Source organism: Patella vulgata, chromosome 4 (assembly GCF_932274485.2).
Source record: "Patella vulgata chromosome 4, xgPatVulg1.2, whole genome shotgun sequence".
Taxonomy (NCBI): domain Eukaryota; kingdom Metazoa; phylum Mollusca; class Gastropoda; family Patellidae; genus Patella; species Patella vulgata.
In genome coordinates, this window is record NC_065882.2 from 41,927,104 (window position 1) to 41,951,649 (window position 24,546).

At 36.0% G+C, this 24,546-nt stretch overlaps 1 protein-coding gene across 1 annotated transcript; it reads right to left on the bottom strand.

Moving 5' to 3' along the window:
- Positions 1 to 2,709: 2,709 nt before the first annotated feature.
- On the bottom strand, positions 2,710 to 24,546 carry LOC126819232 (nucleoside hydrolase). The gene is made up of 7 exons (XM_050547162.2): positions 24,498 to 24,546; positions 21,903 to 22,008; positions 19,827 to 20,044; positions 15,956 to 16,130; positions 15,575 to 15,691; positions 8,827 to 8,963; positions 2,710 to 5,546 (listed from the first exon to the last, which is right to left on the bottom strand). The coding sequence occupies exons 3-7, from the start codon at positions 20,007 to 20,009 to the stop codon at positions 5,211 to 5,213; spliced, it is 948 nt and encodes a 315-aa protein (XP_050403119.1). The 5' UTR covers positions 20,010 to 20,044; positions 21,903 to 22,008; positions 24,498 to 24,546; the 3' UTR covers positions 2,710 to 5,210.

Below are 24,546 nucleotides of genomic sequence, written 5' to 3' on the forward strand. Positions count from 1 at the left end.
GATGCACCCGAAGTGCCGCAGCAGTTTATTTGCGTTCCGGATAGGGTTAACCTAATCGTCGTAAAAACTAGAATAGCGCCGCTTAAAGCACTATCGATACCGAAATTAGATTTATCCGGCACTGTAGTGGGTTTACGTCTAACAGACTGTTTGTCGAGTTTTAGACATTTGTACTTCGACAGTAACTTACTGGAGTGACAGCCACAATGTATTGTTTTGGATTAAAAGTGAATCCCGGAAATATAAGCCCTTTGTTTCCCATCGAATTGGTGAGATCCAGTCCTTGTCCGATCCGTGCCAATCGCATTATGTTCCATCGAAACAGAATTCAAGCGATCTAGCCACGAGAGGTTTATCTGCCGCTGCGTTAGCTGATTGTGAAATTTCTTTGTCAAAATCCAGAATTCTGGCCTACTGCGTTCTCCCCTGAACCGTCACAGGAAGGACTTGAAGAAATTAGACGTAAACAGGTAGCATCATTTGTAACGCAGCGTGTACAACGAGATTTTGGAAGATTAGCGTTATTCCAGTTGGTTAAACTTAACACGGGTAACAGCTTGGATATATCTTTTTTTTAAGAAACTGTCGTACTCTTGTACAACATAGGAACTCGAGTAATGGACTTTCTGTTCAAGAACTAGCACAAACTGAATAGTTATGGATTTGTATCGCGCAGTGTGATGAATGTCATGATGAACAAAAATCCTTGGTTTTGGGTCAACCTGTAGACTGTCGTTCGAATTTAGCTTCGTTGAACCCTATTGTCGATAACGATGGTGTTATCCGCATTGACGGACGTTTACGTCAAGCCAGTCATCTTTCATACGATTCTCGATTTCCTGTGATCTTACCTAGGATCCATGATGTTACACGTTTGATAGTAACTTTCTTTCATACAGAAGGAAACCACGATTTAGGACTTTCGCATACGTTGAGTGACCTTCATTAAAAGTACTGGATTAAAAGGTAATTATAAGACTGTTGAATTTCATTGTGCCGAATGTAAAAGGCGTAAATGTAAATCTGCTAAGCAGGTCATGGCGCCCCTTCCTTTGATTTGTTTAGGACAACCACTTCGAGCATTCGCGAAGGTTGGGATTGACTTTGTTGGTCCTTTTATCACAAAACAAGGGCGAGGCAAGATTCAGACTAAGCGTTATTTGTGCCTATTTACATGTTTAACATCAAGAGCTGTACATTTAGAAATAGTTTGAAGTGGACACGCAATCGTTCTTGATCGTATTAGATCGCTTCGTATATAGACGGGGAAAGCCGACCTTATGGGACTAATTTTGTAGGTGCAAATCGGGAGCTCCGTGAATTATACAAATTAGATACGCAGAAAGTCAGTGATAATCTGGCATCTAAGGGAATTGAATGGGGATTAAACCCACCCTTAGCGCCACATTCGAATCACTAAAAAAATCCGCTAAGCGCACAATTAAAGCGATTTTAGGCAATGCTGACATTAAGGATGATCACTTACTCACCGCGGTTGACCATGCCGAAGGAATGTTGAATTCAAGACCGAATCATTTCTTGTTTGGTCAAGTAGGTGATCATTTAGTACCACCTCAAGTCATAAATGATGTCCGCTTTAATCCTCGTAATAGATGGCGTCGGATCCAGGATCTAGTGAACCAGTTTTGGAAATGTGAGATTCGCGAATTTCTTCCCATGCTTATAATAGGTCTAAGTGGCAGACTGCACATAATAATTTGTGTGAAGGGGATATGGTTCTCTTTATCGACCAGTCGAACCCTAGGGACAAGTGGCCTTTGGGTCGCGTAGTGGAATCGTATCCCGGTGTTGATAATAAGTACGTGTTGTGGATGTTAGAATTGGAGATTCTGTTATCAAAAGACCGATTCATTGTTTGTGTCCTTTGGAGGCATAATATTAAAGAACTTTTAAAGTGTTCTGTTGTATCGACTATCGCATCGTCTATTGATTATCGTTGTCTCTCGCATCGTTTATCGAATCATAGTGTATTAAGATAAGAGTTTTTGAATTGTCTTTTGACTATCGTCTATTGCATCGAATTTTGGAATATTATGTATTAATAGTGTTGTATTGTGTTTACATCGTGTGTGAATATTTGGAATTTGGATCGTCAATCGCATCGTTTAGTGTCCAGTAATTTGGAATTCCTATAGTACATCGTGTTTCTATCGAACATCGAGTGTTTCCGTGTTGAAAAATAGCTTAGAAATTAGACTTTGGACGGTCTGTGATGGACCTATCGTATAAATGTCTTCACCGTAATCGCATCGGTCATCGGTAATAGTGGATGTTTTGGATATCGTCACACCCAGGAGGGAGATTATGGACGAAACGTGTTTGGGGACAAACTGGTTAGACATTTTGTGTTTGTGGTACGAACTGGTGATAGTTGGAATACGCTGTGTTCTGATTGGTTGTTGTGTGGTTACTTTTGACGAAGTCGTCGTTGTTGGTTGTTTTCTCTCTCCCAGACTGGCTATCGCATCGAATGTTTTGTTCATCGCTTTACAGGCCATGATATATAATGGAATTTTTATGGGCCCAGCCTTTGCATCGCCACCAAACACAATCGTGTATAGCAAGATATTGTAATAGATTGTGGAGCAAAACTAAATGGCATAAAATATAAAGTACTTGATTTAAAAGAGTATTTAAATATTTTATTTAAAGTATTCGTTTAAACAAAAATACACTTTGTTTATCGCATCTCAGTTTGTTCTTGATTAACCTTATAGTTCGTTCAATATTGAAAGTAATATATTGCCTGCACGGGGACCGTATTAACAACTCGATAATGTAGTTTTACTACTGCACATGGTCCCAATCTAAAATACTTAGGCTACTTACAGAATAATATGTAATGGTTAAAGCTAAACAACCTTGAAGATGATAACTTCATGTCCTTGCGCGCCAAAATATCAACATGGCAGTCGCGTCGTCATCTGGATGTGTCTCCATGGGTAGTAGAGTGCAACGGGTGAGGGGGCGACGACCTCGGTCATCCATTTCTGGTGAGCATCCAATCAAAGAGTAACATTAAGTTTTTTGAAAATTGAAATTATCGTTGTTAACTTTGTACAAGATACGTTAGATAATTTGACAAGCAGTTGCCATGCAAGATACGCCCACATGTTGCAAGAGATGGGCAGAGAACAAGCTGAAAAAGCGATTTTCGTATAAGGGGCCATAATCCAAGATGTTACAGTCCGACATGCGTCATTATCAAAAGGAACCGAGATCTTTGGGATATAAACATATATTTTAAGTTTCATCAAAATCGGATAAAATTGTGACCTCTAGAAGGTCCAAAAACTTGGTATTACATACTTTTATACTACTTGCGTACACGGAACGTCATTTTGTCGGGCAGTTTCGGTCCGATTTTCACGAAACTTATACGTCATTATGGTGTAGCGGTGATATATTTGAACGGTTTTTAAAATCGGATAAAAATTGTAACCTCTAGAGGGTCCGCTAGCTAAAATCGCGATTTTTCCTACAATCAGGAATCACAATCCAAGAAATTGCGGTCCGATATGCTCGAATATCGAAAACAACCGCGATCTTTGGAAAATAAGCTGAGATCCTTTGGTTATAAAGATACATTTAAAGTTTCCCCAAAATCGGATAAAATTGTGACCTGTAGAGCATTCTATATTTCGTTTCGGTTTTTTTATACCTTCGATGGCCTCCACTACATGAAGATCTGACAGGTTGTAGTGGAAGGTCGCGTCAGGGGTCAAACGACTGACTTTTGATCCTATGACGTCAGACATTTGATTAACCAATCAGCGTTGATGTTTCTAGTGGGATACCCACAGTTCCGTGCACCACTCGCCAAGAACTCACCGTAACAGACCGTTTCATTTGCTAACTCCACCCATCAACCAGAAGGCGGATTATATACTCTTCAAAAAAAAGTAGGTGGATATTCAGAAACAATACAAAACTGCGGAAATGCACTGCTGTTTTTATTAAAGGTAACCAGTGTATGTTAATAACAGGTCAATTGCCTACACATGAACATAAACAGTTCATATGGGCGGCTTATCTGACAGCCCCATTTCACTCGCAAAGATATACACTGTCAAAAGTGAACATGGACGTTTTTGATTTTTGTCTTAATAATGAGTAATTGCTCCACCAATCCTCAGACATTCAGCAATTCGTCATGGCATGCTCCTAATCAACCGTCCAATCACGATTTGGGACAATCTGACCCACTCCTCTTGCGGTGCCACGGCCAGTTCTTGCAGTGTTGTCGGTTGACATTGACGTCGACGAACAGGTCTCCGGATCAAATTAAACGTAATACACTAAAACAAAGATACGCTAAACAGTAAATCTTATGCAAGAACCGATAGGAAAGCAAACATGGATAGGACAAACCAGCAAGCGGCAGTTTTCATCAACCCTTCCTTGAAGTGTCAAATTTGACAATGAACCCCTCCCACGTGTATGGCACTATTGCGTGTCGCACATGCAGCTCAGTGGTTCTGTTGGGGCGATAAGTTCTTCATCTGTGAACATACTCTCAAAGCATGTCAAGTGTCCATGACTATTTATCATATTACAACCTGCATAGGTATTTGCATTTCAATATCCCCTACTTATTTTGAAGAGTATATAACACGCTTCCAGATCCTAGTGTAGTAAAGACAAGTAAATCGAAATTTTGAACTATAAAAAACGATAGGAATTTAAAATGCCCCCTGTCTCACATTTCTGATTACTAGGCCCTATACTTGAATCTTGGTGCATACAATCAGGGAGTTGGCCCCATGCATCACCAAAATTCTGCACGCCACTGTCCATGGGGAGAAAATATTCATACAAATGACTTAAAGATACATTATGGGAGATAAGATAAAGAGCTGGCAGTTCCCACTATAATAGTTGAAAACTAAATGATGTAAAGGGAATTTGCTTTGAATTTAGCGATGAATTTTCGGCCTAACCTCGATTATCATTACTAAAGTCGGTACGATTAAAACATAGTCTCGATTATCCATTTCATGATTAAATAATGAATAGAAGTCGAACAGCAAATCGGAACCTAATCTAATAAACATCGCAGGCTAGCGATGACATCGAGAGTTGATTATGGTCTGGATAAGTTAATTAATGTCTAATTAATAATTTAGATAACATTTCAGGCCTAAAGAAAGACCTGCAATAGGCAGAATTGGCTCTTGCATAATGTATGTTTAATTAAACATATTCATCATGTGGTGTTTTATTTTTTCTACGTCTAATGTTTGATATATAACGACATTTAATCTGCTGCTCCAACGGTTGTCCCAGTCAACCACCATCTGACCCCGGGTCAGTTCTCCTTTTAATTCAATGGAGGCAGAAGCTTCCGCAGATTCCAAAACCACATCGCTATGGATAAAAGCTATCATGGCGAATAGATCACATGATCTGTACCCCGGTGTTCGTAATGTAACTTCAGCTAACATCCGATTGGCGGAGTTGCGACTGATCTTCTTGTTAAATGTTCCTTTAGGTGTAGCAATATTCGTCCATTTTTCATAAAAATCCTGAAAAAATAAAACATTGGTATAGAGTGATAGTGTTTAGGAACTTCAACCAGAAGTCGCGGTGTCTGCGCTTGAATTTTAGCTTCTGAAATCCAGTAGAAATAACTAGAAATAATTACTCAATAAGTTTTGAGAAACTTATTTTAAGAAAAATATTATATACCATTTGTTAGAAAAAATTTGGTCATGAAATTCTTAAAACAAGATTATTATACCCAGAAAAATTACCTAGTTTTAAGAAATATTTTCCTAAGAAAGAAAAACTTAATTTAAGTTTTGAAAATCTTATATTAACAATAATTTTCTTGACGATTGCAAAGAAAATTGTTCCCATATGATTTTTAAAATCATATCTATCACTCATCTTCTTCCAAATTTTATGATTTTAATATTTCAGAAAATATTTGTTTTTTATAGATTATCTTTTTATTTTATGATTAATTTTAAGTAACAATATCTTGAAAAATAGCACACCAAATTTAAACAAACATATACTAACGAGGATCTCACGCAAGAACAGCTACTCCTATTTACAGATTGAAAAGGAATAATACAAATTATAGATTATACCATATCAAAACTGGAGTAGATGAATGGATTGAACGACGAACATGGGTGACAACTGTAAGTCCCACTTATCACAAGTGGATGTATAAAAAGGAATAATAAAAGTCTAAATTATTCTCAAAACAATTTTATTTTCTTCAAGATGTAATTTTTCTATATTTTTGAAAATAGACTTGTGAATTGTTGTGTACATCATCTCCCCAAATATCCATCTGGACCAGAAGGGGAATACTAAAAGTGTAATATATATACTATTCAAAAAAAAGTAGGGGATATTCAGAAACAATACAAAACTACGGAAAAGTACTGCTGTTTTTATTATAGGTAAACAGTGTATGTTAATAACATGCCAATTGCCTACACCGCATAAACATAAACAGTTCATATGGGCGGCTCATCTGACGGCCCCATTTCACTCGCAAAGAGATACACTGTCAAAAGTGAAAATGGACGTTTTTGATTTTATCTTAATAATGAGTAATTGCTCCACCAATCCTCAGACATTCAGCAATTCGTCGTGGCATGCTCCTGTACCGTCCAATCACGATTTGGGACAATCTGACACACTCCTCTTGCAGTGCCACGGCCAATGCTTGCAGTGTTGTCGGTTGACGTTGACGTCGACGAACACGTCTCCCGATCATGTCCCAGACATGCTCTAGGAGGTCAGGACTCGTGGCTGGCCAAGGCATATGGACAATAGTATCGCACAATTCTACATGAAAATAGTGTTGGATTTTTATAAATTTGTGTTGGATGTGACAAGAAATGATTTCTTTTGGCGACCAAAGAAGAATCACGGTGGAAAATAGACGGTAAGGGTTCCAAAAAAGCCTTAGAACCGAGATGGGGGAAAGCCTTAATTTCATATTAGTTGTCATTAGGAGCTGATAGTAACGAAGTAGAGAGAGAGCAGAGCCGATACAATTTAAGTTACTAAAGTAACTAGGTCTACACAGTCTTTTCTGATCACAAGCATTGGATTTTCGAATAGGCAAAGTAAGTGGCTAGCTGTTATCGGCGGTAAAATACATAGTATAGTAGTTAGTAGGAACCTTGCTATAACATTTTTGTGTAGTTCGGTTGTTTACAATTATATGAAAGTAATAAAACAATTTCATATTTGTGGGACAACTGATGATAGGGGCCGTTTCAAAATAACACGAATAGTTAAACCGATAAGAGTTACAGATGATGAATAGACTAGTTAAAGTATCCAAATATTTGCGAACAGTATAGTAAACGGATATTCGGATACAAATTTGAACACTTTTCTGTACTCTGTGTCTGTACTTATATTGACTAATATTTGATAACCATTGGCATTAAATGTTTGGTTTAATTTTACAATTTTTATACCCCTAAAAATGTATTTTGGGACTCGTTTGTGTTGCCGGGGTATAATTCGCCTCAGCATTTTCTGATATATTTTCAAAGCAGAAGGTCCAGGTGGGAGCAACAATTAAATAACTGAATACTAAGATTTCTTGTCCCGTTTTTGACACTGCCAGAATATTTATGTAATTAATCAAAATCATTTTTTTTTTTTTAAATACAAATATATTCGACTGGTTGTTTTAATGATAATTTTAAATCTTATGAAATTGAAATTCCTTTGCTGAAGCTCATATAATCAAGGAATTCGAAGATAATATAGATCAAAACTCTTATTCATCTGTGTCCATCAATGATAAAATTTCTATGTGGGCGTAAAAAATGACAAGATGGCCGCAGAATGCTGAATATCGATAGGTTTCGTCCTCTCCTGCGCAATATAAGAATCTGTTATCTTATTTCAATGGAAACTGAACACAAAAACTAGATATAAGAAAATTATTAGAAATATACATTTTATGAATTATAATCTTAATTGAGTATATATTTCTTGATTTAAAGGAGCTAAATCGCTAATAGTTTGGACCTAGAAATTCGCACAAATGAGTCGCAACACATATAATAATGTAATATGAATTTATATAATCTGTTTTACATTCAATCGTGTCCGTTTTACTGTGAATTGTCATCAGTTATATTCGGCGAAATACGCCAGAAGTCTCAACCGAAAGTCAGTTTCTAGCGTCTGGTTATTCAAGTCAACACCGATATTATTTATTGCGCATGCTCTCCAAATAAGAATATGATATCACCGTTTGACATGACTTGTGGAATATGTCTAGCCTCATTCTTTGAGCACCTTGTTACAAATGGCGCTGAAACGCATTATGGTACACGATTCGTGTACCAATGGTAAAATGTTTATTTTGTCTTAAATATTGGATATCAGCAGCCCATCTTTTCCAGGTAAGATCACAACACCAATGCTGATTTAAATTGCAAAAAAAAATCGTGTTTTCAATGTCGAAGATTTTGGATGATATTGAGTTACAGACTTAGCTACTTTAAGTTAATCTTTTGACTTTCAAACTATACTCATATTTTCTTATTTTCAGAAAAAAATTCTAGTTACAAGATTTTTTCTTATTTTTCTTGAAATAGGAAATTGATTTTTTATAGTGTAATTAAACTTACTAGCTATATTATAGTGTTATGCACGTGGCATTGTTCGTTTGTCCATTCTTCTCAAAGACACATTTTAAAAGAGACGTCTATAGTTCGCTCCTGATTTCGCCCAACAAAAAGCGGGTTTCAAATCAAGCTCAGCGCACACTTCTAAAAGAATAACATTGGGTCGGTTATAATTTCAATTACTTACCCATGGTAAAATGGATCTAACGCACGTTTCTAAAGGAACAATATATATTTTGCACGACATATTTAATAAAACTATGTCTGCTGCTTCAGGATCAACATAAAAGTTGAATTCTGCTGCTTGGATCGTATTGCCCTTTCCTGGAGAAGAAAATAAAATTTAAGATATCTACCCTTCTGCATAATTAGTTTATCGGAAACGAATTAGAAAAATACGCCAACAGCAGCCAAATTGACGGACAGTGTTGAAATTCGACAGGCTCGTTCGTTTCACTAATTTAAATGATGATAACTTTTGTCGTTCGAGCATCCACAAGGTCCAACAACGTGAAACACGGACCATAACTCTAGAAGTAATTAGCGGGAATTGTTGAAATTCAATCGGCTTTTTCGTTCCATTAATTTAAATAATACATATAAATTTCATACAGATCGGATAATAACTTGTGCTGTTAAAGCATTCACAAGGTCTAACAAGGGCCATAACTCTACAACGGAAACTGCTGAAATTCAATAGGCTTATTCGTTTCACTAATTTAAATGACGCATATAAATTTCATACAGATCGGACGATAACTTTTGTCGTTCACAGGGGTCAACAAAGTGAAACAATGACCATAACTCTAGACGTAACAAACAGAAATTGCTGAAATTCAAGAAGCTTCTTTGTGTCACTAAGTTGATTGATGCACAGACTTTTCATACAGATCGGATGATAACTTTTGTCGTTAGCGCGTTCACAAGGTACAACAAAGTGAAACAAGGGACATAACTCCAGAAGAAATTAACAGAAATTGTTGAAATTAAATAGGGTTCTTCATCTCACCTATGTAAATGACATATATCAATTTCAAAATAATCAAATGATAATTTAATGTAGTCTAGACGATGGACGGACGGACGGACGGACGGACCGGGGGGGGGGGGGGGCGACGGCAATATACGACGTTTAAAAATATAATTATCGTTTCAAATTACCTTTTTATAGACCATGACCACGACCTCGCATGAATACCCCGTTTCAGGTTGAACAATTATGTTAGCATCATTAAGTTCTGTACCCACTGCCAACATTTTCGGTAACATGTTGAGCTTGACCAGGTGCGATGTTAGTGAAAAAGTTGATAGTGTGTACAGTTCGGACACATTCGGTAACATTCGGCAACATGTTCAAATGTTGCCGAAATAAATACAGGATCGATTTTGTTGCCAAGATGCTAATGATGTTGCCGAGTTTTACCCAATCAAGTGGTGTAGACAAAATGGCAGCTACCAGCAATGAATGGTTGTTAAGTTGCTCACCATGTTATGGAACTGTTGCCGTGTATACTGGGCCAAAATTTTGTTAACCAGGTGTGTTGCCGAGATGTTTTCGAAAATGTTACCGAAAATGTTGGCAGTGTGTACAGAGCTTTATCTAAGTCATAATATTGTATAAAATTTTTATAAATGCTTGAATATTATATTCGACAGGGTTTAGTCAGCTGCTCTCTCAGTAAAATGGCATGGCACTATTTATTTTATACGTCCACATTCAGAATGCAAAAGTATTAACTATTATGCCATCACCCCTGTTTGTGTGTATAAGGTAAGTGTGGGTGTGTGTGTGTATGTGTGTGTGTGTGTCTGTGTGTCGCCTACAGGCCACAATTCTTAAGTGATCATCTTCAAACTTTACATACTTATTCCTTATACCCTAAGGATGATCCCTATTGTTTTTGGTGCATGTCCAACCCCCAGAGGCAGAGCCACGCCCATTTTTGTATTTGTTTGTTTGTCGTCTACAGGCCACATTTCTTAACGTATCATCTTGAAACTATGCATACTTAGTCTTTGTACCCTAAGGAACATCCCTATCGTTTGGGGTGCATGCCCGACCCCAAGGGGCAGAGCCACGCCCATTTTCTTTTTTATGTCTGTGTGTCGCCTACAGGCCACAATTCTTAATCAATCGTCTTGGAAATTTTTCATATGAATTGTTTATACCCCAACGATGATCCCTATTGTTTTTTTTACCCCCAAGGGCAGAGCCACGCCCATTTTCTTTTCTTTTTATGTCTGTGTGTCACCTACAGGCCACAATTCTTAATCAATCGTCTTGAAAAAATTTCATATGAATTGCTTATACCCTAACGATGATCCCTATTGTTTTTGGTGCATGCCCGACCGCCAGGGGCAGAGCCACGCCCATCCTTTATATTTATTTATTTGTTTGTCATCTACAGATCGCATTTCTTATCGTATCACCTTGAAACCTAGCATACATATTCCTTCTATCCTAAGGAACATCCCTATTATTTGTGGTGAATACCCAACCCCCAGGGGCAGAGCTACGCCCATTTTCTTTTTTTATGTCTGTGTGTCACTTGCAGACCGCATTTCTTAATCGATCATCTTGAAAACTTTTTTATACTTATTCCTTATAGCCTAAGGCTACTTTTTATACTTATTCCTTAATCCTAAGGCCGACCTCTATTATTATTTTTGGTGCATGCTCGACCCCTTGGGACAGAGCTACGCCTAATGTTTGTGTGTCTTGTGTTTTGCCTACAGACCGCAATTCTTAACAGATCCTTTTGAAACTTTGCATACCTATTCGAAACGTCATGCTTTTAGAATAAAGACATCGATTGTTTTAAAATAAAAATTGTGTTCTGTTAATGTAAACGAAGTGTTAAACTGATAGCAGTCCTACAACCCAGTTTTATTTCACAGACCCTCAAAGCAAACTGGACCATATCAAACAAAACAGGAATGTGGACGTATATTGCTGCGTTAGCGATGCTCTTGTTTGAGTTAGATATATGTCTGATGGTCGGTCTATCCGTTATTTCAGCTGTTCCACTGCGACTAGTTGGAGGATCTGGGCGACATGAAGGAAGAGTTGAAGTGTATCATTATAATAAATAGGGTACAATCTGTGATGATGAGTGGGGCGCTACAGATGCATCTGTTGTATGTCGACAACTTGGATATAGCCCGTAAGATTTGTCTACTTTTCCAAACACCATTGTCACTTGAGTTGAGTGGAAGTGGAGGTTAAATAAAGCTGTTTAACACTCTCAAAACAAATTATCGCTTCTACAAATTCTGAAATGTTTTGGTATCACACCAAAGCTTAATTAATCACTAAGGTTTAATGGCAAGCATGGAACAGCGCATCCTTACCTCTGTTCGTAAAACATGATAATTGGGATTCCTAATTAAGTTGTTTTGTGTGCATGATGTCTTATCACGTTTTTCGTTAGACATGTACATGCAGTGCTGAATTTACATGGAAGAGAGTCCCTAAGGCCAATCCCCCATCCTCAATGCTAGGGTGGTGGGGTGGGGGTGCGAAGGATGTTGTCGGATGTTTTAATACTACAGTACGTGTAAAATAGTCTTAGAACAGTGTTAAAACTATCGCACATCTTGTCAAACCAAGAGGTAAATCAGCCACTTTTATATGAATTTAAAGGTGTAGCTTTTTAAAAAGTGATAATTTGTATACAAATGTAGAAGTGTTATTTCAGCACCATCTACACATCGGGTATCTTATATATGCTTTTATATTTGCATTTTTTGTATTAATTAATTTTGAAAATATGTAATATGGGACTATTTTTAGAAACGGGGCGATGGCGTTATCCGGAGCCTTTTTTGGACGTGGTGTTGGTCAAATTTGGTTGTCTGGAGTTTTGTGTCAATCATCTGACATGACAGTAGCTGAATGTTATCATAGAAATTGGGGATACAATCGTTGTGATCATGGCCAAGACGCCTCGTGGTCTGTCCAGGTAGGTTCAATTTAAAATTTTGAATCAATATGATACATGTTTATAAATAAAGTGATACTGACATGACACTATTTCACATTCTTTTACGATTTTGAAATGGAAATCAGATATGAAGCAACCTGATTAGCAATTTCTTTTGGGGGATTTAAAACATTAATCATATTGCACGAGATGTGTGGATTGCTTTTGAAAATTGGCGTAAATTTTGAATTTCTACGATTGTTATATTTATTACAGTCAAATATGAAATGGTATTCGTCTTCTATTTGATTATTATTACATTGTTGATCAGTAACTATTAGGAAAAGATCGACAAATTTCTTTTCGGTGGCGAATTTTATGTCACAATTGTTTTAGGTCATTTTGTTCAAGTTCAAAATATCTGGTTAAAATCCCTATGCTATGACAAAGGGATTTTCTTGAACCAGCAGTTTCACAAGAAAGTTCATAATATGCTACAAATCACGTATCAGGAGTTTCTTTTTATTATCCGATAAGAATCTTTTGAAGTAAAGAAGCATACGCTGATATATGTCCAGAGATAGTGGATGGATACCACATTCAGCTAGACACCCAATGTTAATGGCACGCTTAGGCATATTCAGAATGGATTTACAAATGTTGATCGTACTTCTATTTTCTACAAATTTATCCCATCTGTCAATCATATCTGCTTAACAATAGAATGATAAAGTTTTATTATTACTGTAGACGGCAGGGATTCGGTACAGCATAGTTTCTGTCTTATCGCATACCACTCGCGTCGGGCTTTTTTCATATGACTTAAGAAAATACCACTATTATCTTAATAAATATATAGATAATTAATACAATTATATGGCTTAAATATTTCTAAGCACAGGGTAGGTAACTCAGTAAGAAGCTGGCTCGCTAACCAGGATGTCGGGTTCGCTACTGGTGTTGGCCGAGAAACCGGTGTGGTTTCTCCTTGTTAGTGATGCAGGACAAAGGACCTGGCAAGGATAGTATTTAGTTGTTCGGATGGGACGTGCATGTAAAAGAGCCTATGACAATTGGAAATTTAAATATCAGTAGGCAGTAGCACAATAGTCCGGACACAATTGCCTTATGGCACATTGTATATGACATATGTCCGTCGTCATTAGCACCGTCGTTCCAGAAAAGTTGGACGGTAAATCCCATTTCATTTATAAGCACGAGAAATCTGTAGGAAATCGACACATATTATTAGCCATTAAATTATATTTTGTCCGCAGCTATTAAATTAGCGGGCAGACCCAGTGGGTTAGAAGGACGAGTGGTGGTATGGCACAATGGTTCATTTACACGAGTTTGTAGTGATGGTTTTGGACAGGATGAAGCTCAAGTAGTTTGTCGTCATCTAGGATTTAACAGGTATGTATAGAAGCCTATAACTACCATTCTTAAATGTGAGGCGACAGCACGCTATACAAGCCAAAATCGAATTCAAAATAGGAAATTAAGAAATAATACACTGCGATAATAGCACCCCTCATTTTTCCTAATTTCTGATTTTCGACTTGCATTTTGCCCTGTGTAGTGTCTTGTCGACTTTCGATTTAGTCCTATTTTCTTGAGTATTATTCGTTGTAATTTGCAATACCAATTGCTTCATTAATTTTCAGTTTGAGAACATTTTGATCTTGTTTTATTCCAGCTATTTCTCATTATAAATTTTTATTTTCAGCAATAACTTCATTATTTATAGTTTTTGATTTTGCATATTTTTCTTTCAGGTCATTGGATTCTTCAACCAAGGCTGTTATATTTTGAATTTCAGTTTTTACTTGATGAAGAATAGTAATAGTAGTCCTTAACTGTTCAATTACATCTTTTATGTCGTCTTTTGTTTACATGTCAGATTCAGGTTGGAATTTCGATTAAATAATGTCAACTGTGTGTATTATCTTTCTATTTAATAGTGATGGCGGGGATCCTGGTGTTAATGTTGATTTTGGTAAAGGTTCGGGCCCTGTTCTGGTATCTAATATTAATTGTAACGGAACTGAGTCGTCACTAACAAATTGCAAGGATCCAGAATTTAAACCCGGAGAATGCAGTGGTACATCTGATGCTTCGGTGGTTTGTAAATGTAAGTCTATAACAACATAACATTGAATTAAATTTAGGTTTTAAAATGTTACTAGTAGTTCTCAAAGGACATCTAAGATATAAAGTATTTTAACAATCTGTCTGTATATCTGTCTTTTACTTTAAACTAATGATATTAAAAAATTCGTGGGAACATTTTTCTTACCAAATGTACATGATATTGATAACTTTGTTCATATAAAATAAACGGGCGAGCAAATTTGATAATAGTCAGTAATGGAAAACGGATTTAAATCCTAAAAAATGTGTGTGGATAAGAGGAAAATATAGAAAATCAAATAACGTGCATGATATAACGAGTGTGAGTTAGGTCTGTCATTAAATCATGTGACATAGTCTCGATTCCTAGTTTAAATCGAGTTATCTGCCCGCATGATAAGCTACATGTACAGTGTTTAAGTCACATTTGTCAGTGCTAAAAGATGTTGACTTTCAGACTTATTTTTAAAAGGAAATAATAAAGTTAACGGTCACATTGTTACAATGTATTATAACACACTATGTAAAAACGTTTTAAAATAAATCATGTTCAAGTACGAATTGTTTTTAAATTCTATCATTTCCATTAAGTATTTTATGTTGCATTTTCAGCCCATTTTTATACGTCCTCATTCATAATGTGGACGTATATTGCCGTCGCCCCTGTCTGTGTGTGTGTGTGTGGGGGGGGGGGAGGGTTGACGGATCGTCTTGAAACTCTGCATACTTATTCCTAATACCATAAGGATGACCCCTATTGTTTTTAGTGCATGCCCTATTCCCAGGGACAGAGCCACGCCCAAATTGTGTGTGTCTTTTTGTCGCCTACAGGCCGCAATTCATAACGTAATATAATGTAAGAAAATTTTAAACGATTACCTTCGAAATTTCCACCCATCATATAGACTGCTTTAAATTGTTCACCAAATGATGAATCCATCCGAATTGCCAAAGCTATGTTTGTCAAGGGACCCAATGTAATCAGCGAAACGTCGCCTTGAAAGATAAGAATAAATACAAATGGTTATATTAGCCCCCCTATAAAATGTATTATTTGGTATACAATTCGAACGTTGATTGTTTTGAAATTGATATATGTCATTTACATTGGTGAGATGAAGAACCCTAATATTTAGGTCTTGGTGCTTCTGAGCTTGGTTATTTTTTCTCAGTTTAGTTACGAATACAATACAGGGTTTATTATCATAAATATTAGGTTTTTAACTATGATAATTTGAAGCTGTACAAAAAATATCCTACCCGAATGCTTTCTCGCCATTCTGGTTAGTGCGTTCACAGCATGTTCAGGCTGGATAAGCTCCATGTCAACTTCATCAGACCAATCTACATCTCCTAGACCGTCATTACCATGAAAACCCGCAGCATCGGTAGTACCACCCATCAGGAATTGGTCTGCTCCTCTATATACAGGAATCTAGAAATAAAATGTTTCACTGGTTAATGAATAGAGCTTATTCCATATCGGATATTTGAATTTGTATATTAGTTAACATTTTATTTACCTTCGTGACATTAGTGGTCCACAATTAAAACCAATTCTCCTAAATGTTCACATATTTTGTGCCGTGCTTTGAAAATCTGAAAGCCGTGCTTTGAAAAAATGTTATGTAGCCTTGTGAATCTGAGAAGATTGTATACGAGCAAACTGGGCTATCATTATGATCATCCACCAATTTCGATTTCTGTTTCAAACGTTTTATATTGTTAAAGTATTCCCACCACCACATTGTCAGGTGCAGGTGCCTTTTGATCGACTTTGGACTGCTAATGATACTGAAACGCGGTTATAGATATAAATACATGTATATTAATCCTGTTATATTTTGGTTATAAAAGTGTAAGCGTGATATCGTGTTATGGGAGGCAAAATTTTGGAAATTTTCACGAAACCCTAAAACATCGGAAAACGTGCTTTGCCAATAAAACCTTAAAATAGGTCCTGGTTGCAGACGTGAAGGTCTTAACAAGTTAGAGTGTGAGTTGATAAAATTCATAAGACATAACTATCTTTCTGGGGCCTACATAATTTTAATCCGGCTCTGCATTTCGTAATAAATCTGCATAATTTCAAGTAAATCGCAATAAAAAGATGAAGATATTTGAATTTTTTATATTTTAGTTAGTGTTTCACACTGTTCGGATTATTATTTTTATTATTATTATTTTTCTTCTTTTATTTTGATTAGATCTCAGCAACTATTCGTCGCATCGTTACGAAGTCTTCGGTTTAACTGGAAAAGTGGGTGTGACCTAGAGGATAGAGGTGTTTTGAACGTTCTGCGACAATACGAAATGCTCGAAATCACCGAAATTGTCGTTTTGAAAAATATTGCCTTGATTTTCGGCAAATCTTCGTAGATATTAGGCGCCAAATTTAGAAATTTTAAATTTTTACAAAAAACTTTTTTATTTATGAATATTTGTTGATGGTATTTTACACGGGATTAAAGAGTCGTCTTACTTGAGCAAAAATGTGAAAAAATGTCTCGGTAATTTGCGTTAGCCGCCATTGGTAATTTAGCTTTTCGGTCCTAGATTTATTATTGATTGTTCGATTTGTATAAAACAAAGTTGATATGCTCCGTGGTCTCAATTGTCATTTTTTTGTTACCGATAGAGTTTCCTGTCGGCACAGGAAGTGACGTAATTTTACCAAAATCTACAATTAGGACAGTTCGGTACCACTTTTTGAAAGCAAATATTATTTTGTTCAAAATTTGATATAACTAAAAGGGTGCACCCTGTAAAGGCGCACAAAATCCTGAGCTCAGATTTTTTAATTTCGATTTCATTGTCGGGCAATTTCGATTAAAAGGTGAAAAAAGGTGTAAAATTAAGCTATTTACAACCCGGTTAGCGTCTTCATATTTTAAAATATTTGTTCGTAACTTTCATAAACTTGTAGCATTAATCCATACGAAGACAATGTATGTTAAAATTAGTTTGTAATAATAAATGAGTAGTTGCCGAGATATAGGCAATTTTGCATGAGTCACTCTTCATGTTATGTTTCCAGTAAAAAAGTCTGTTATTATTGGATTTTCATAAAAGTGACACCACTTGAGGCATAAACGAATGTGCTTTATATCAAATTGATTACAATTCAAAATTGACACCGGAAGTGGCGCAATTTTATCAAAAACTGTATTTTTAAAATTTAAAATCGATATTTTTTTTCAACTGATAATTACTAACTACGTTGTGAAAACTTTAACTTTCAGTTTAAATCAACAGATAAATAAAAAGAATACGGTCATATAGATATCACAAAATGGTTTCTAACTTGTACGATTGCAGAAAAATAGACGATTTTCTACTAGTCACTTTTCAAGATTTTTGGTCCATAAAAGTATCAATTATTTTTCGATTTTCATAAAACTGTCATTATTTTCACAATATCGCAGTAATTTTAACAATAATCGTCGAATTTTAACTTTCGATGCATTTTGGCATAGCCGGAGACAGGGAACATAGCTACGCTACTTTTGATTTTCGGCAAATTTCGTAGATATTAGGCGCCAAGCTTAGAAAATTAAAATTTTTACAAAAATCATTTTTATTTATGAATATTTTTTGGTGTGTTTTACACAAGATTATAGCGTCATCTGACTTGAGCAAAAATGTGGTCCTTCTATTGGCTTATTAAGTTTTTCGGTCCTAGATTTTAATCTTATTTATTGTTCGATTGGTATAAAACAAAGTTCATATGCTCCATTGTCTCAATTATCATTTTTATTTTTGTTACCGATAGAGTTTCCTGTCGGCACCCGAAGTGGCGTAATTTTACCAAAAACTACAACAAAATCTGATATAACTAAAAAGGTGTGCTCTGTAAAGTTGCACTGGATAGTGAGCTCAGTTTATTTAATTTCGATTTCATTTTCGGGCAAATTCCATTTAGAGGCGAAAAAAGGTGTAAAATTGAGCTATTTACAACTCATTCAGGCTTTTCAGATTTTCAAATATTTCTTCGTAACTTATATAAACTTGTAGCTATAATCCATACGAAGAAAATGAATGTTATAATTAGTTTGTAATATAAGCAGTTCCCTAGAAATAGGCAATTTTGCATAAGTCACTGTTTTCGTTATTTTGCCTGTAAAATAGTCAATTATTATTGGATTTTCATAAAAGTGGCACCATTTGATTCAAAAAGCAAATATGCGCCATATCAAATTGATTACAATTTAAAATTGACACCGGAAGTGACGCCATTCCGTCAATAACTGTATTTTTAACCTTTAAAATTACTATTTTTTTCTCAACTAAGAATTATTTAATATGTATTAAAAACTTTTAGTTTAAATTAACATATCAATAAAAATGATACGGTCATATAGATATTACAAAATGGTTTCTAACATGTTCAGTTGCGGAGAAATAGTCGATTTTCTACTAGCCCTCAAAACAGATATTTTATTCAAATAAATCTGATTTGTAATGTTTTAAAATATTGATATTTGATTCCAATCAACTAACAGAATGAACCCATAAAAACGATCATACAGATACCACAAAATGGTTTCTAACGTGTTCGGTTGCAGAGAAATAGACGATATTCTAGAAGTCGCTTTTCAAGGATTTTTGGTCTATAAAAGTGTCAATTTTTTTCGCATATTAATAAAGTTTTATAAACTGTTGATTTTTTTCAAATTTTAATCAATTTTCTGTCACGCAAAGGACATTCGAAGTGGTTGTTTCTGTAATCGAAATTAAATATTTTTTTGATAATGGAAGTGATGTCATTGTGTCGAGTCTTCTTTCTATAAATGGAATTTATATTGCTGGATTTATCGGCATAATTCTGCGTCCATTTTATTACACGTGGGCAATGCGTAAGTGGAAATCTGTTTAACGTTTCCATTGGTACGGAAAGTCGGGTCAGTTCAAGGTTAACGTGGCACCGGTGAACCCCGTCATTACTGCATCGCAGTTCTAGTTTTATATTTAGTTGGTTTTCACAAAGGGTGCCAACGGGAGTGGGGATGAATGGCGTGGCTACCCTAGACAGTTAGATGCCTTCGGATGTGTTATATGTATTAGCCTCCATTGTATGGAGGAAACAAACGTTCTGTAGACAGTAGTTTTTGTTGAATTTATATATACTTACATCAAGTCTACCACATACTTTCAGTATTCTCAGAATGTTAACACAGACTTTGTCCAGCTCAACATTACCACGAACACAAGTTATACCAATGATCTCTATGGCTGGGTTGTTGAGGATGAACATCAAAGCCTGGGCATCATCATCGCCAGGATCAACATCAAGTATCACCTTCATCTTTAGCATAGCCTATGCCCTGATCTCTAATGGTTTTATGATTTCTAGAAACGACGAAACAGTTTGAAACATCAAGGCGTATTGGTCATAAACAGCTTGGGATTTCAGAATGACTTTAAGGTTGGTCAGAAAACAGTGGTACCGTGCACTAATGAATATTGGCAATAATCCCTTAGACATTTGGAATTTAAAATTTGCTTCAATAAATGCCACCGTTGGTTATATCTGAAACCACGTAAACAAACCCATGTGGATCTGCCGAGAAATCCGATAATAAGGCCCTTGCTGGCGTTATAGTGGTACCTGGGTGTCCCAATTAGAGCGGGAGCCCAGGGGGTTAACCTAGCTGAAAAGTGTACCAATTTTCTCCTATATGGTATCAATGCATGTATATCTGGTATCATCAGAATGTAAGTCTGCCGGGTTTCTGGTGGTGGGTGTGGTATTCCACGCCCAAAATGCCATGACCCCCAAATAGGCTAGATTAGCTCAAAAGTGTACCACGTGAAAATCGCACAGCAATGTACCGTACATCTTCAGGTATTACAAAAACACTCTGACAGACATTTCTAGTGATGGGGTACCCCTGACAGAGCTATGTAATTGCCAGACATTTGTAGTGATGGAGTATCCCTGACAAGAGTTATCTAATTTCCAGACCAAAGCTAGGCTAGATTAGCTCAAATTTTTACCACCTAAAACAGCTTTGGAGTTGTTCAGTACCACAAGAGGAATCGTGAATGACCACTGCCAGACAGTTTGTGCGGTGGGTTACCCCTAATAGACACGCCCAAAATGCCACGCCCTCCAACTAGGATAGATTAGCCGGCACTGTTCCCGTGGTCCAAAAATTTAAAAATTGTGTCAGGATGCGTAGATTACTAATACCTAGCACGTATTCAAGAGGCGATAAACTGCGGTTGCAGGAACATTTTTTATTTCAAAAATGCATTTTTAGCCCCATAAAACGTTTTTTTCCCCAAAAATCAATTTCTTGCAACCGCAGTTTATCGTCTCTTCCATACGTGCTAGGTATTAGTATTCTACGCATCCTGGCTAAAAATTTAATTTCTTAAAACACGGGAACAGTGCTTGCGAAGTTAGCCTAGTTGGGGGCGTGGCATTTTGGGGCGTGTCTGTTAGGGGTAACCCACCACACAAACTGTCTGTCAGTGGTCATTCATGACTCCTGTGGTGGTACTGAACAACTCAAAATCTGTTTTAGGTGGTACAGATTTGAGCTAATCTAGCCTAGCTTTGGTCTAAATATTAGATAACTCTTGTCAGGGATACTCCACCACTACAAATGTCTGGCAATTACATAGCTCTGTCAGGGGTACCCCACTACTAGAAATGTCTGTCAGAGTGTTTTTGTTACGATAGATGAGTAATCAATGATCTCTGTGATAAAATAATATTTGGAACGTGTTTAACCAGTTCTATCACATATGTGATAATGACTGGCACCAATATTGTCCTTTAAACTTAGACGAAATCGTGTAAAATCAAAAGTTATTTTTGCAAGCTTACAAAGAGTTCCTTGTGTAGTTTTTATCTTTAGTGAAAGCATAATTAGAATCAGTCCTCTTAATGGTAGAACAAGTCAGATATGTATTTTCAAAGTGAACAAACCCCCACAGGTACAATTTTAAAGTAAAGGCACAAAAGGTACCAGGTACAAAAAGATACCACAATTCGCATTACTATATTTCTTATTGAGAGTTAAAGAATAAAGATATCCCCGTGACATCAATCACCTATGTTAGAATTGATCGATTTAAAACTCTATAAATGTAACCTTTATTCTGGCACGTTGGGGCTTTAAAATAAACCATAATACACGAGTAAACAATGGGGAAAATATCAAATATCCATTAATAACCCTCTAACACATTGGCTTACCTAATTATTGCTCCTTCAATTGGTTCTCAACTATATAATTTCAACTTAACCTGCGAACATAGTGGTCAGATATCATCGATTCATATAACGGCGAGTTACGTGAAGGCTGAAAATTACAAATGCGACAGATATATTATCTATTTGATAACGAATTGACATTGATACGAAAAACATCGACTGATTCTTAACAATATGAACATTACGGAAGACCATTAGGATCAATCAAATGAAAAAAAAAGAAATATTCTGACTATCTTGTAATTACAAGATAGCCTAATATAGCCTATCTTGTAATTATTTTGTCGTTTGTGAATCAGCCTTTACTAATTACTTCCACATTATGTTGTAGGATATGTTTTTATTTGTTCATTACAAATTGGCACCCGAAACCATAGGGTACTGATAATAATTGGATATTAGGATCATCTAGTTTCACGGCAAGATAACAACATCAATATTGATTGAAATTGATCAATATTGAATTCTAATTCGTGTTTTAATTTCAAATATTACGGAAAATATTGGGTTAGAGACTTAGCTCCTTAAAACATACATTATGCCAGAGCTAGATCTGCCTATCGGAGGTCTTTCTTTAGGCCTGAAATGTTATATAAACTATTAATTAGACATTTATTAACATGATAAGACAATAATCAACTCCGATTTTCAACAGATTTGAATCATATCTGCTGTTCAATGGCCGTTGATGATTAACCGTAAAAAAATTTTTTGTTTTAGTTCGTTTTGACTTCGCATAGTTTTTAATTTCCTGTTGAATTGAAAACAGCCAAAAATCAAAATTTAAAGAGGTTTTCCGAAAAATATAAATAGCGTTCTGTGGCTTTAAGGAGGGCATTGAAATTGATGAATCATGATATTAATATGAAGTTGGTGGGAGTATGAAGTTAATGAGAGTATGAACTTTATGATTTTAATCGAGGCATGAAAATAACGAATGATATTTATGGTAGCATGACATGAATGTGCCAATTCTGTAACATAAAATAAAGTACGGCGTTGGCCTAGCTATTAGATAAATCGGTGTATGTCGACCTTAAAATGGGTTATTCATGGGCTTCTCCGTATCTTGTAATAACAAGATAATCAGATTTTTTTTTTCATTTGATTGACCCTAATGGGCTTCCGTAGAACATATTATAATCTAAGAGAAAATAATCAGGACTAACGATCGCGAAATGAACGCACTCTGTACTCTCATACATATAAGAAATGAATTAGCCGTTGTAATAGATTTCGTTAGTATCTAAGCAAACCTAAATGTAGTAAAGCAAAGACATTTCATATTAATATGGAGAAATGAAGTGAAATGGGGTTTAACGTCCTACTGTTCTGCTCCTAACCTGGGCTAATGAAGACGGGCATACGCCATACAGTGTGCTATGAGGGAAATTTTGCCCGGGCAGCGGCGCAACGGCGCAACGGCCAACTCTTATATCGAATTCCAACTGCCAAGGGATCTTTTACGCGCACGCCAATGTACACGGGACCTCGGTTTTCCATCCCTTCCGAACGACTAGACAGCTGTCCTTGTCAGGCCCTCCATCCTGCATCACTGACAAGGGGAAACCACGCCGGAAAATCTGAATGAACTTTCTCGGCCAATGCAGGGATCGAACACCCGACCCCCAGGCTAACGAGCCAGCGTCTTACCCACGTGATCCCCTTCCTATTATTATGGAATAATCAAGACTTAATGAATACGGGCAAATGCCATGCCGTGAGCTATGTGAGAGTTTTTTTCCCAGACAGTGGAGTTTAATTCTGCTTACTCTAGAATTCCAAAACCAACTTGTCAGACCCCCTGTCCTTGCACAACTGACAGGGAAAACCACATTGAAAAGTATGGAAGACCAAACAGCTCTTTATTCAGCGTTCTTAGTTCTTAATTCATAGTCCTTAATTCATATTTCTTCATTTGTTGTCGTATTTCGACATTTGTACGCTAAAATTAACATTTGTATCTTAAAATCAATATTTGTTTTAAAAATCAGACATTTTAATAAAAAGATAAAATTTATTTTAGCAAATCAAAAAATTAGCTTACATTTACGTTTCATCAGAGAAATACAACGAAAAACAAACCTCGAACAACAAATTTAATTTTAAGATACAAATGTTAACTTAGTGTACGAATGTCGAAATACGACAACAATGTAGACATAAGTACTATGAATTAAGAACTAAGAATTAAGAACAATGAATAAAGAGCTATTTGGTTTTCCATAGAAAAGTGCTCCAACCTGAAACCAAATGTCTAAAAAAAAAAACGCCGCAAATTTGGGGAGAAATATTGGTAGGCAATAAACCCATATTCTGTTTTCTAGGAATTAAAATTTAAAACGGTTGATGAAATCCATGATTTAGTTCCGATAATAATAATAATAATAATAATAATACTTTATTCAGTGATACAAGGTCATAGACCCATAGTACATAGAATATAACATACATATATATATATATATATGTCTATAATAAATATTATTATTCTGTTATTGAGTATATACATGTATATATCAATAGGTAATAACAAGATGGGGTGCCATTGGAGTTAATAACGAATAACAACTATACCTGTCTAGAACACAACGCCTCCTCTATATACAGTGCTATAGATATCAAT

Bases quoted from the DNA above. Each gene is read 5' to 3' on its own strand.
- LOC126819232 (XM_050547162.2), bottom strand. From the start codon at position 20,009: ATGCTAAAGATGAAGGTGATACTTGATGTTGATCCTGGCGATGATGAT. The intron at 15,692-15,955 runs GTAGGATATTTT...TTATCTTTCAAG, and splicing joins AATGGCGAGAAAGCATTCGG to GCGACGTTTCGCTGATTACA. The intron at 8,964-15,574 runs GTAATCGTTTAA...TTTCTTCTCCAG, and splicing joins GATGGGTGGAAATTTCGAAG to GAAAGGGCAATACGATCCAA.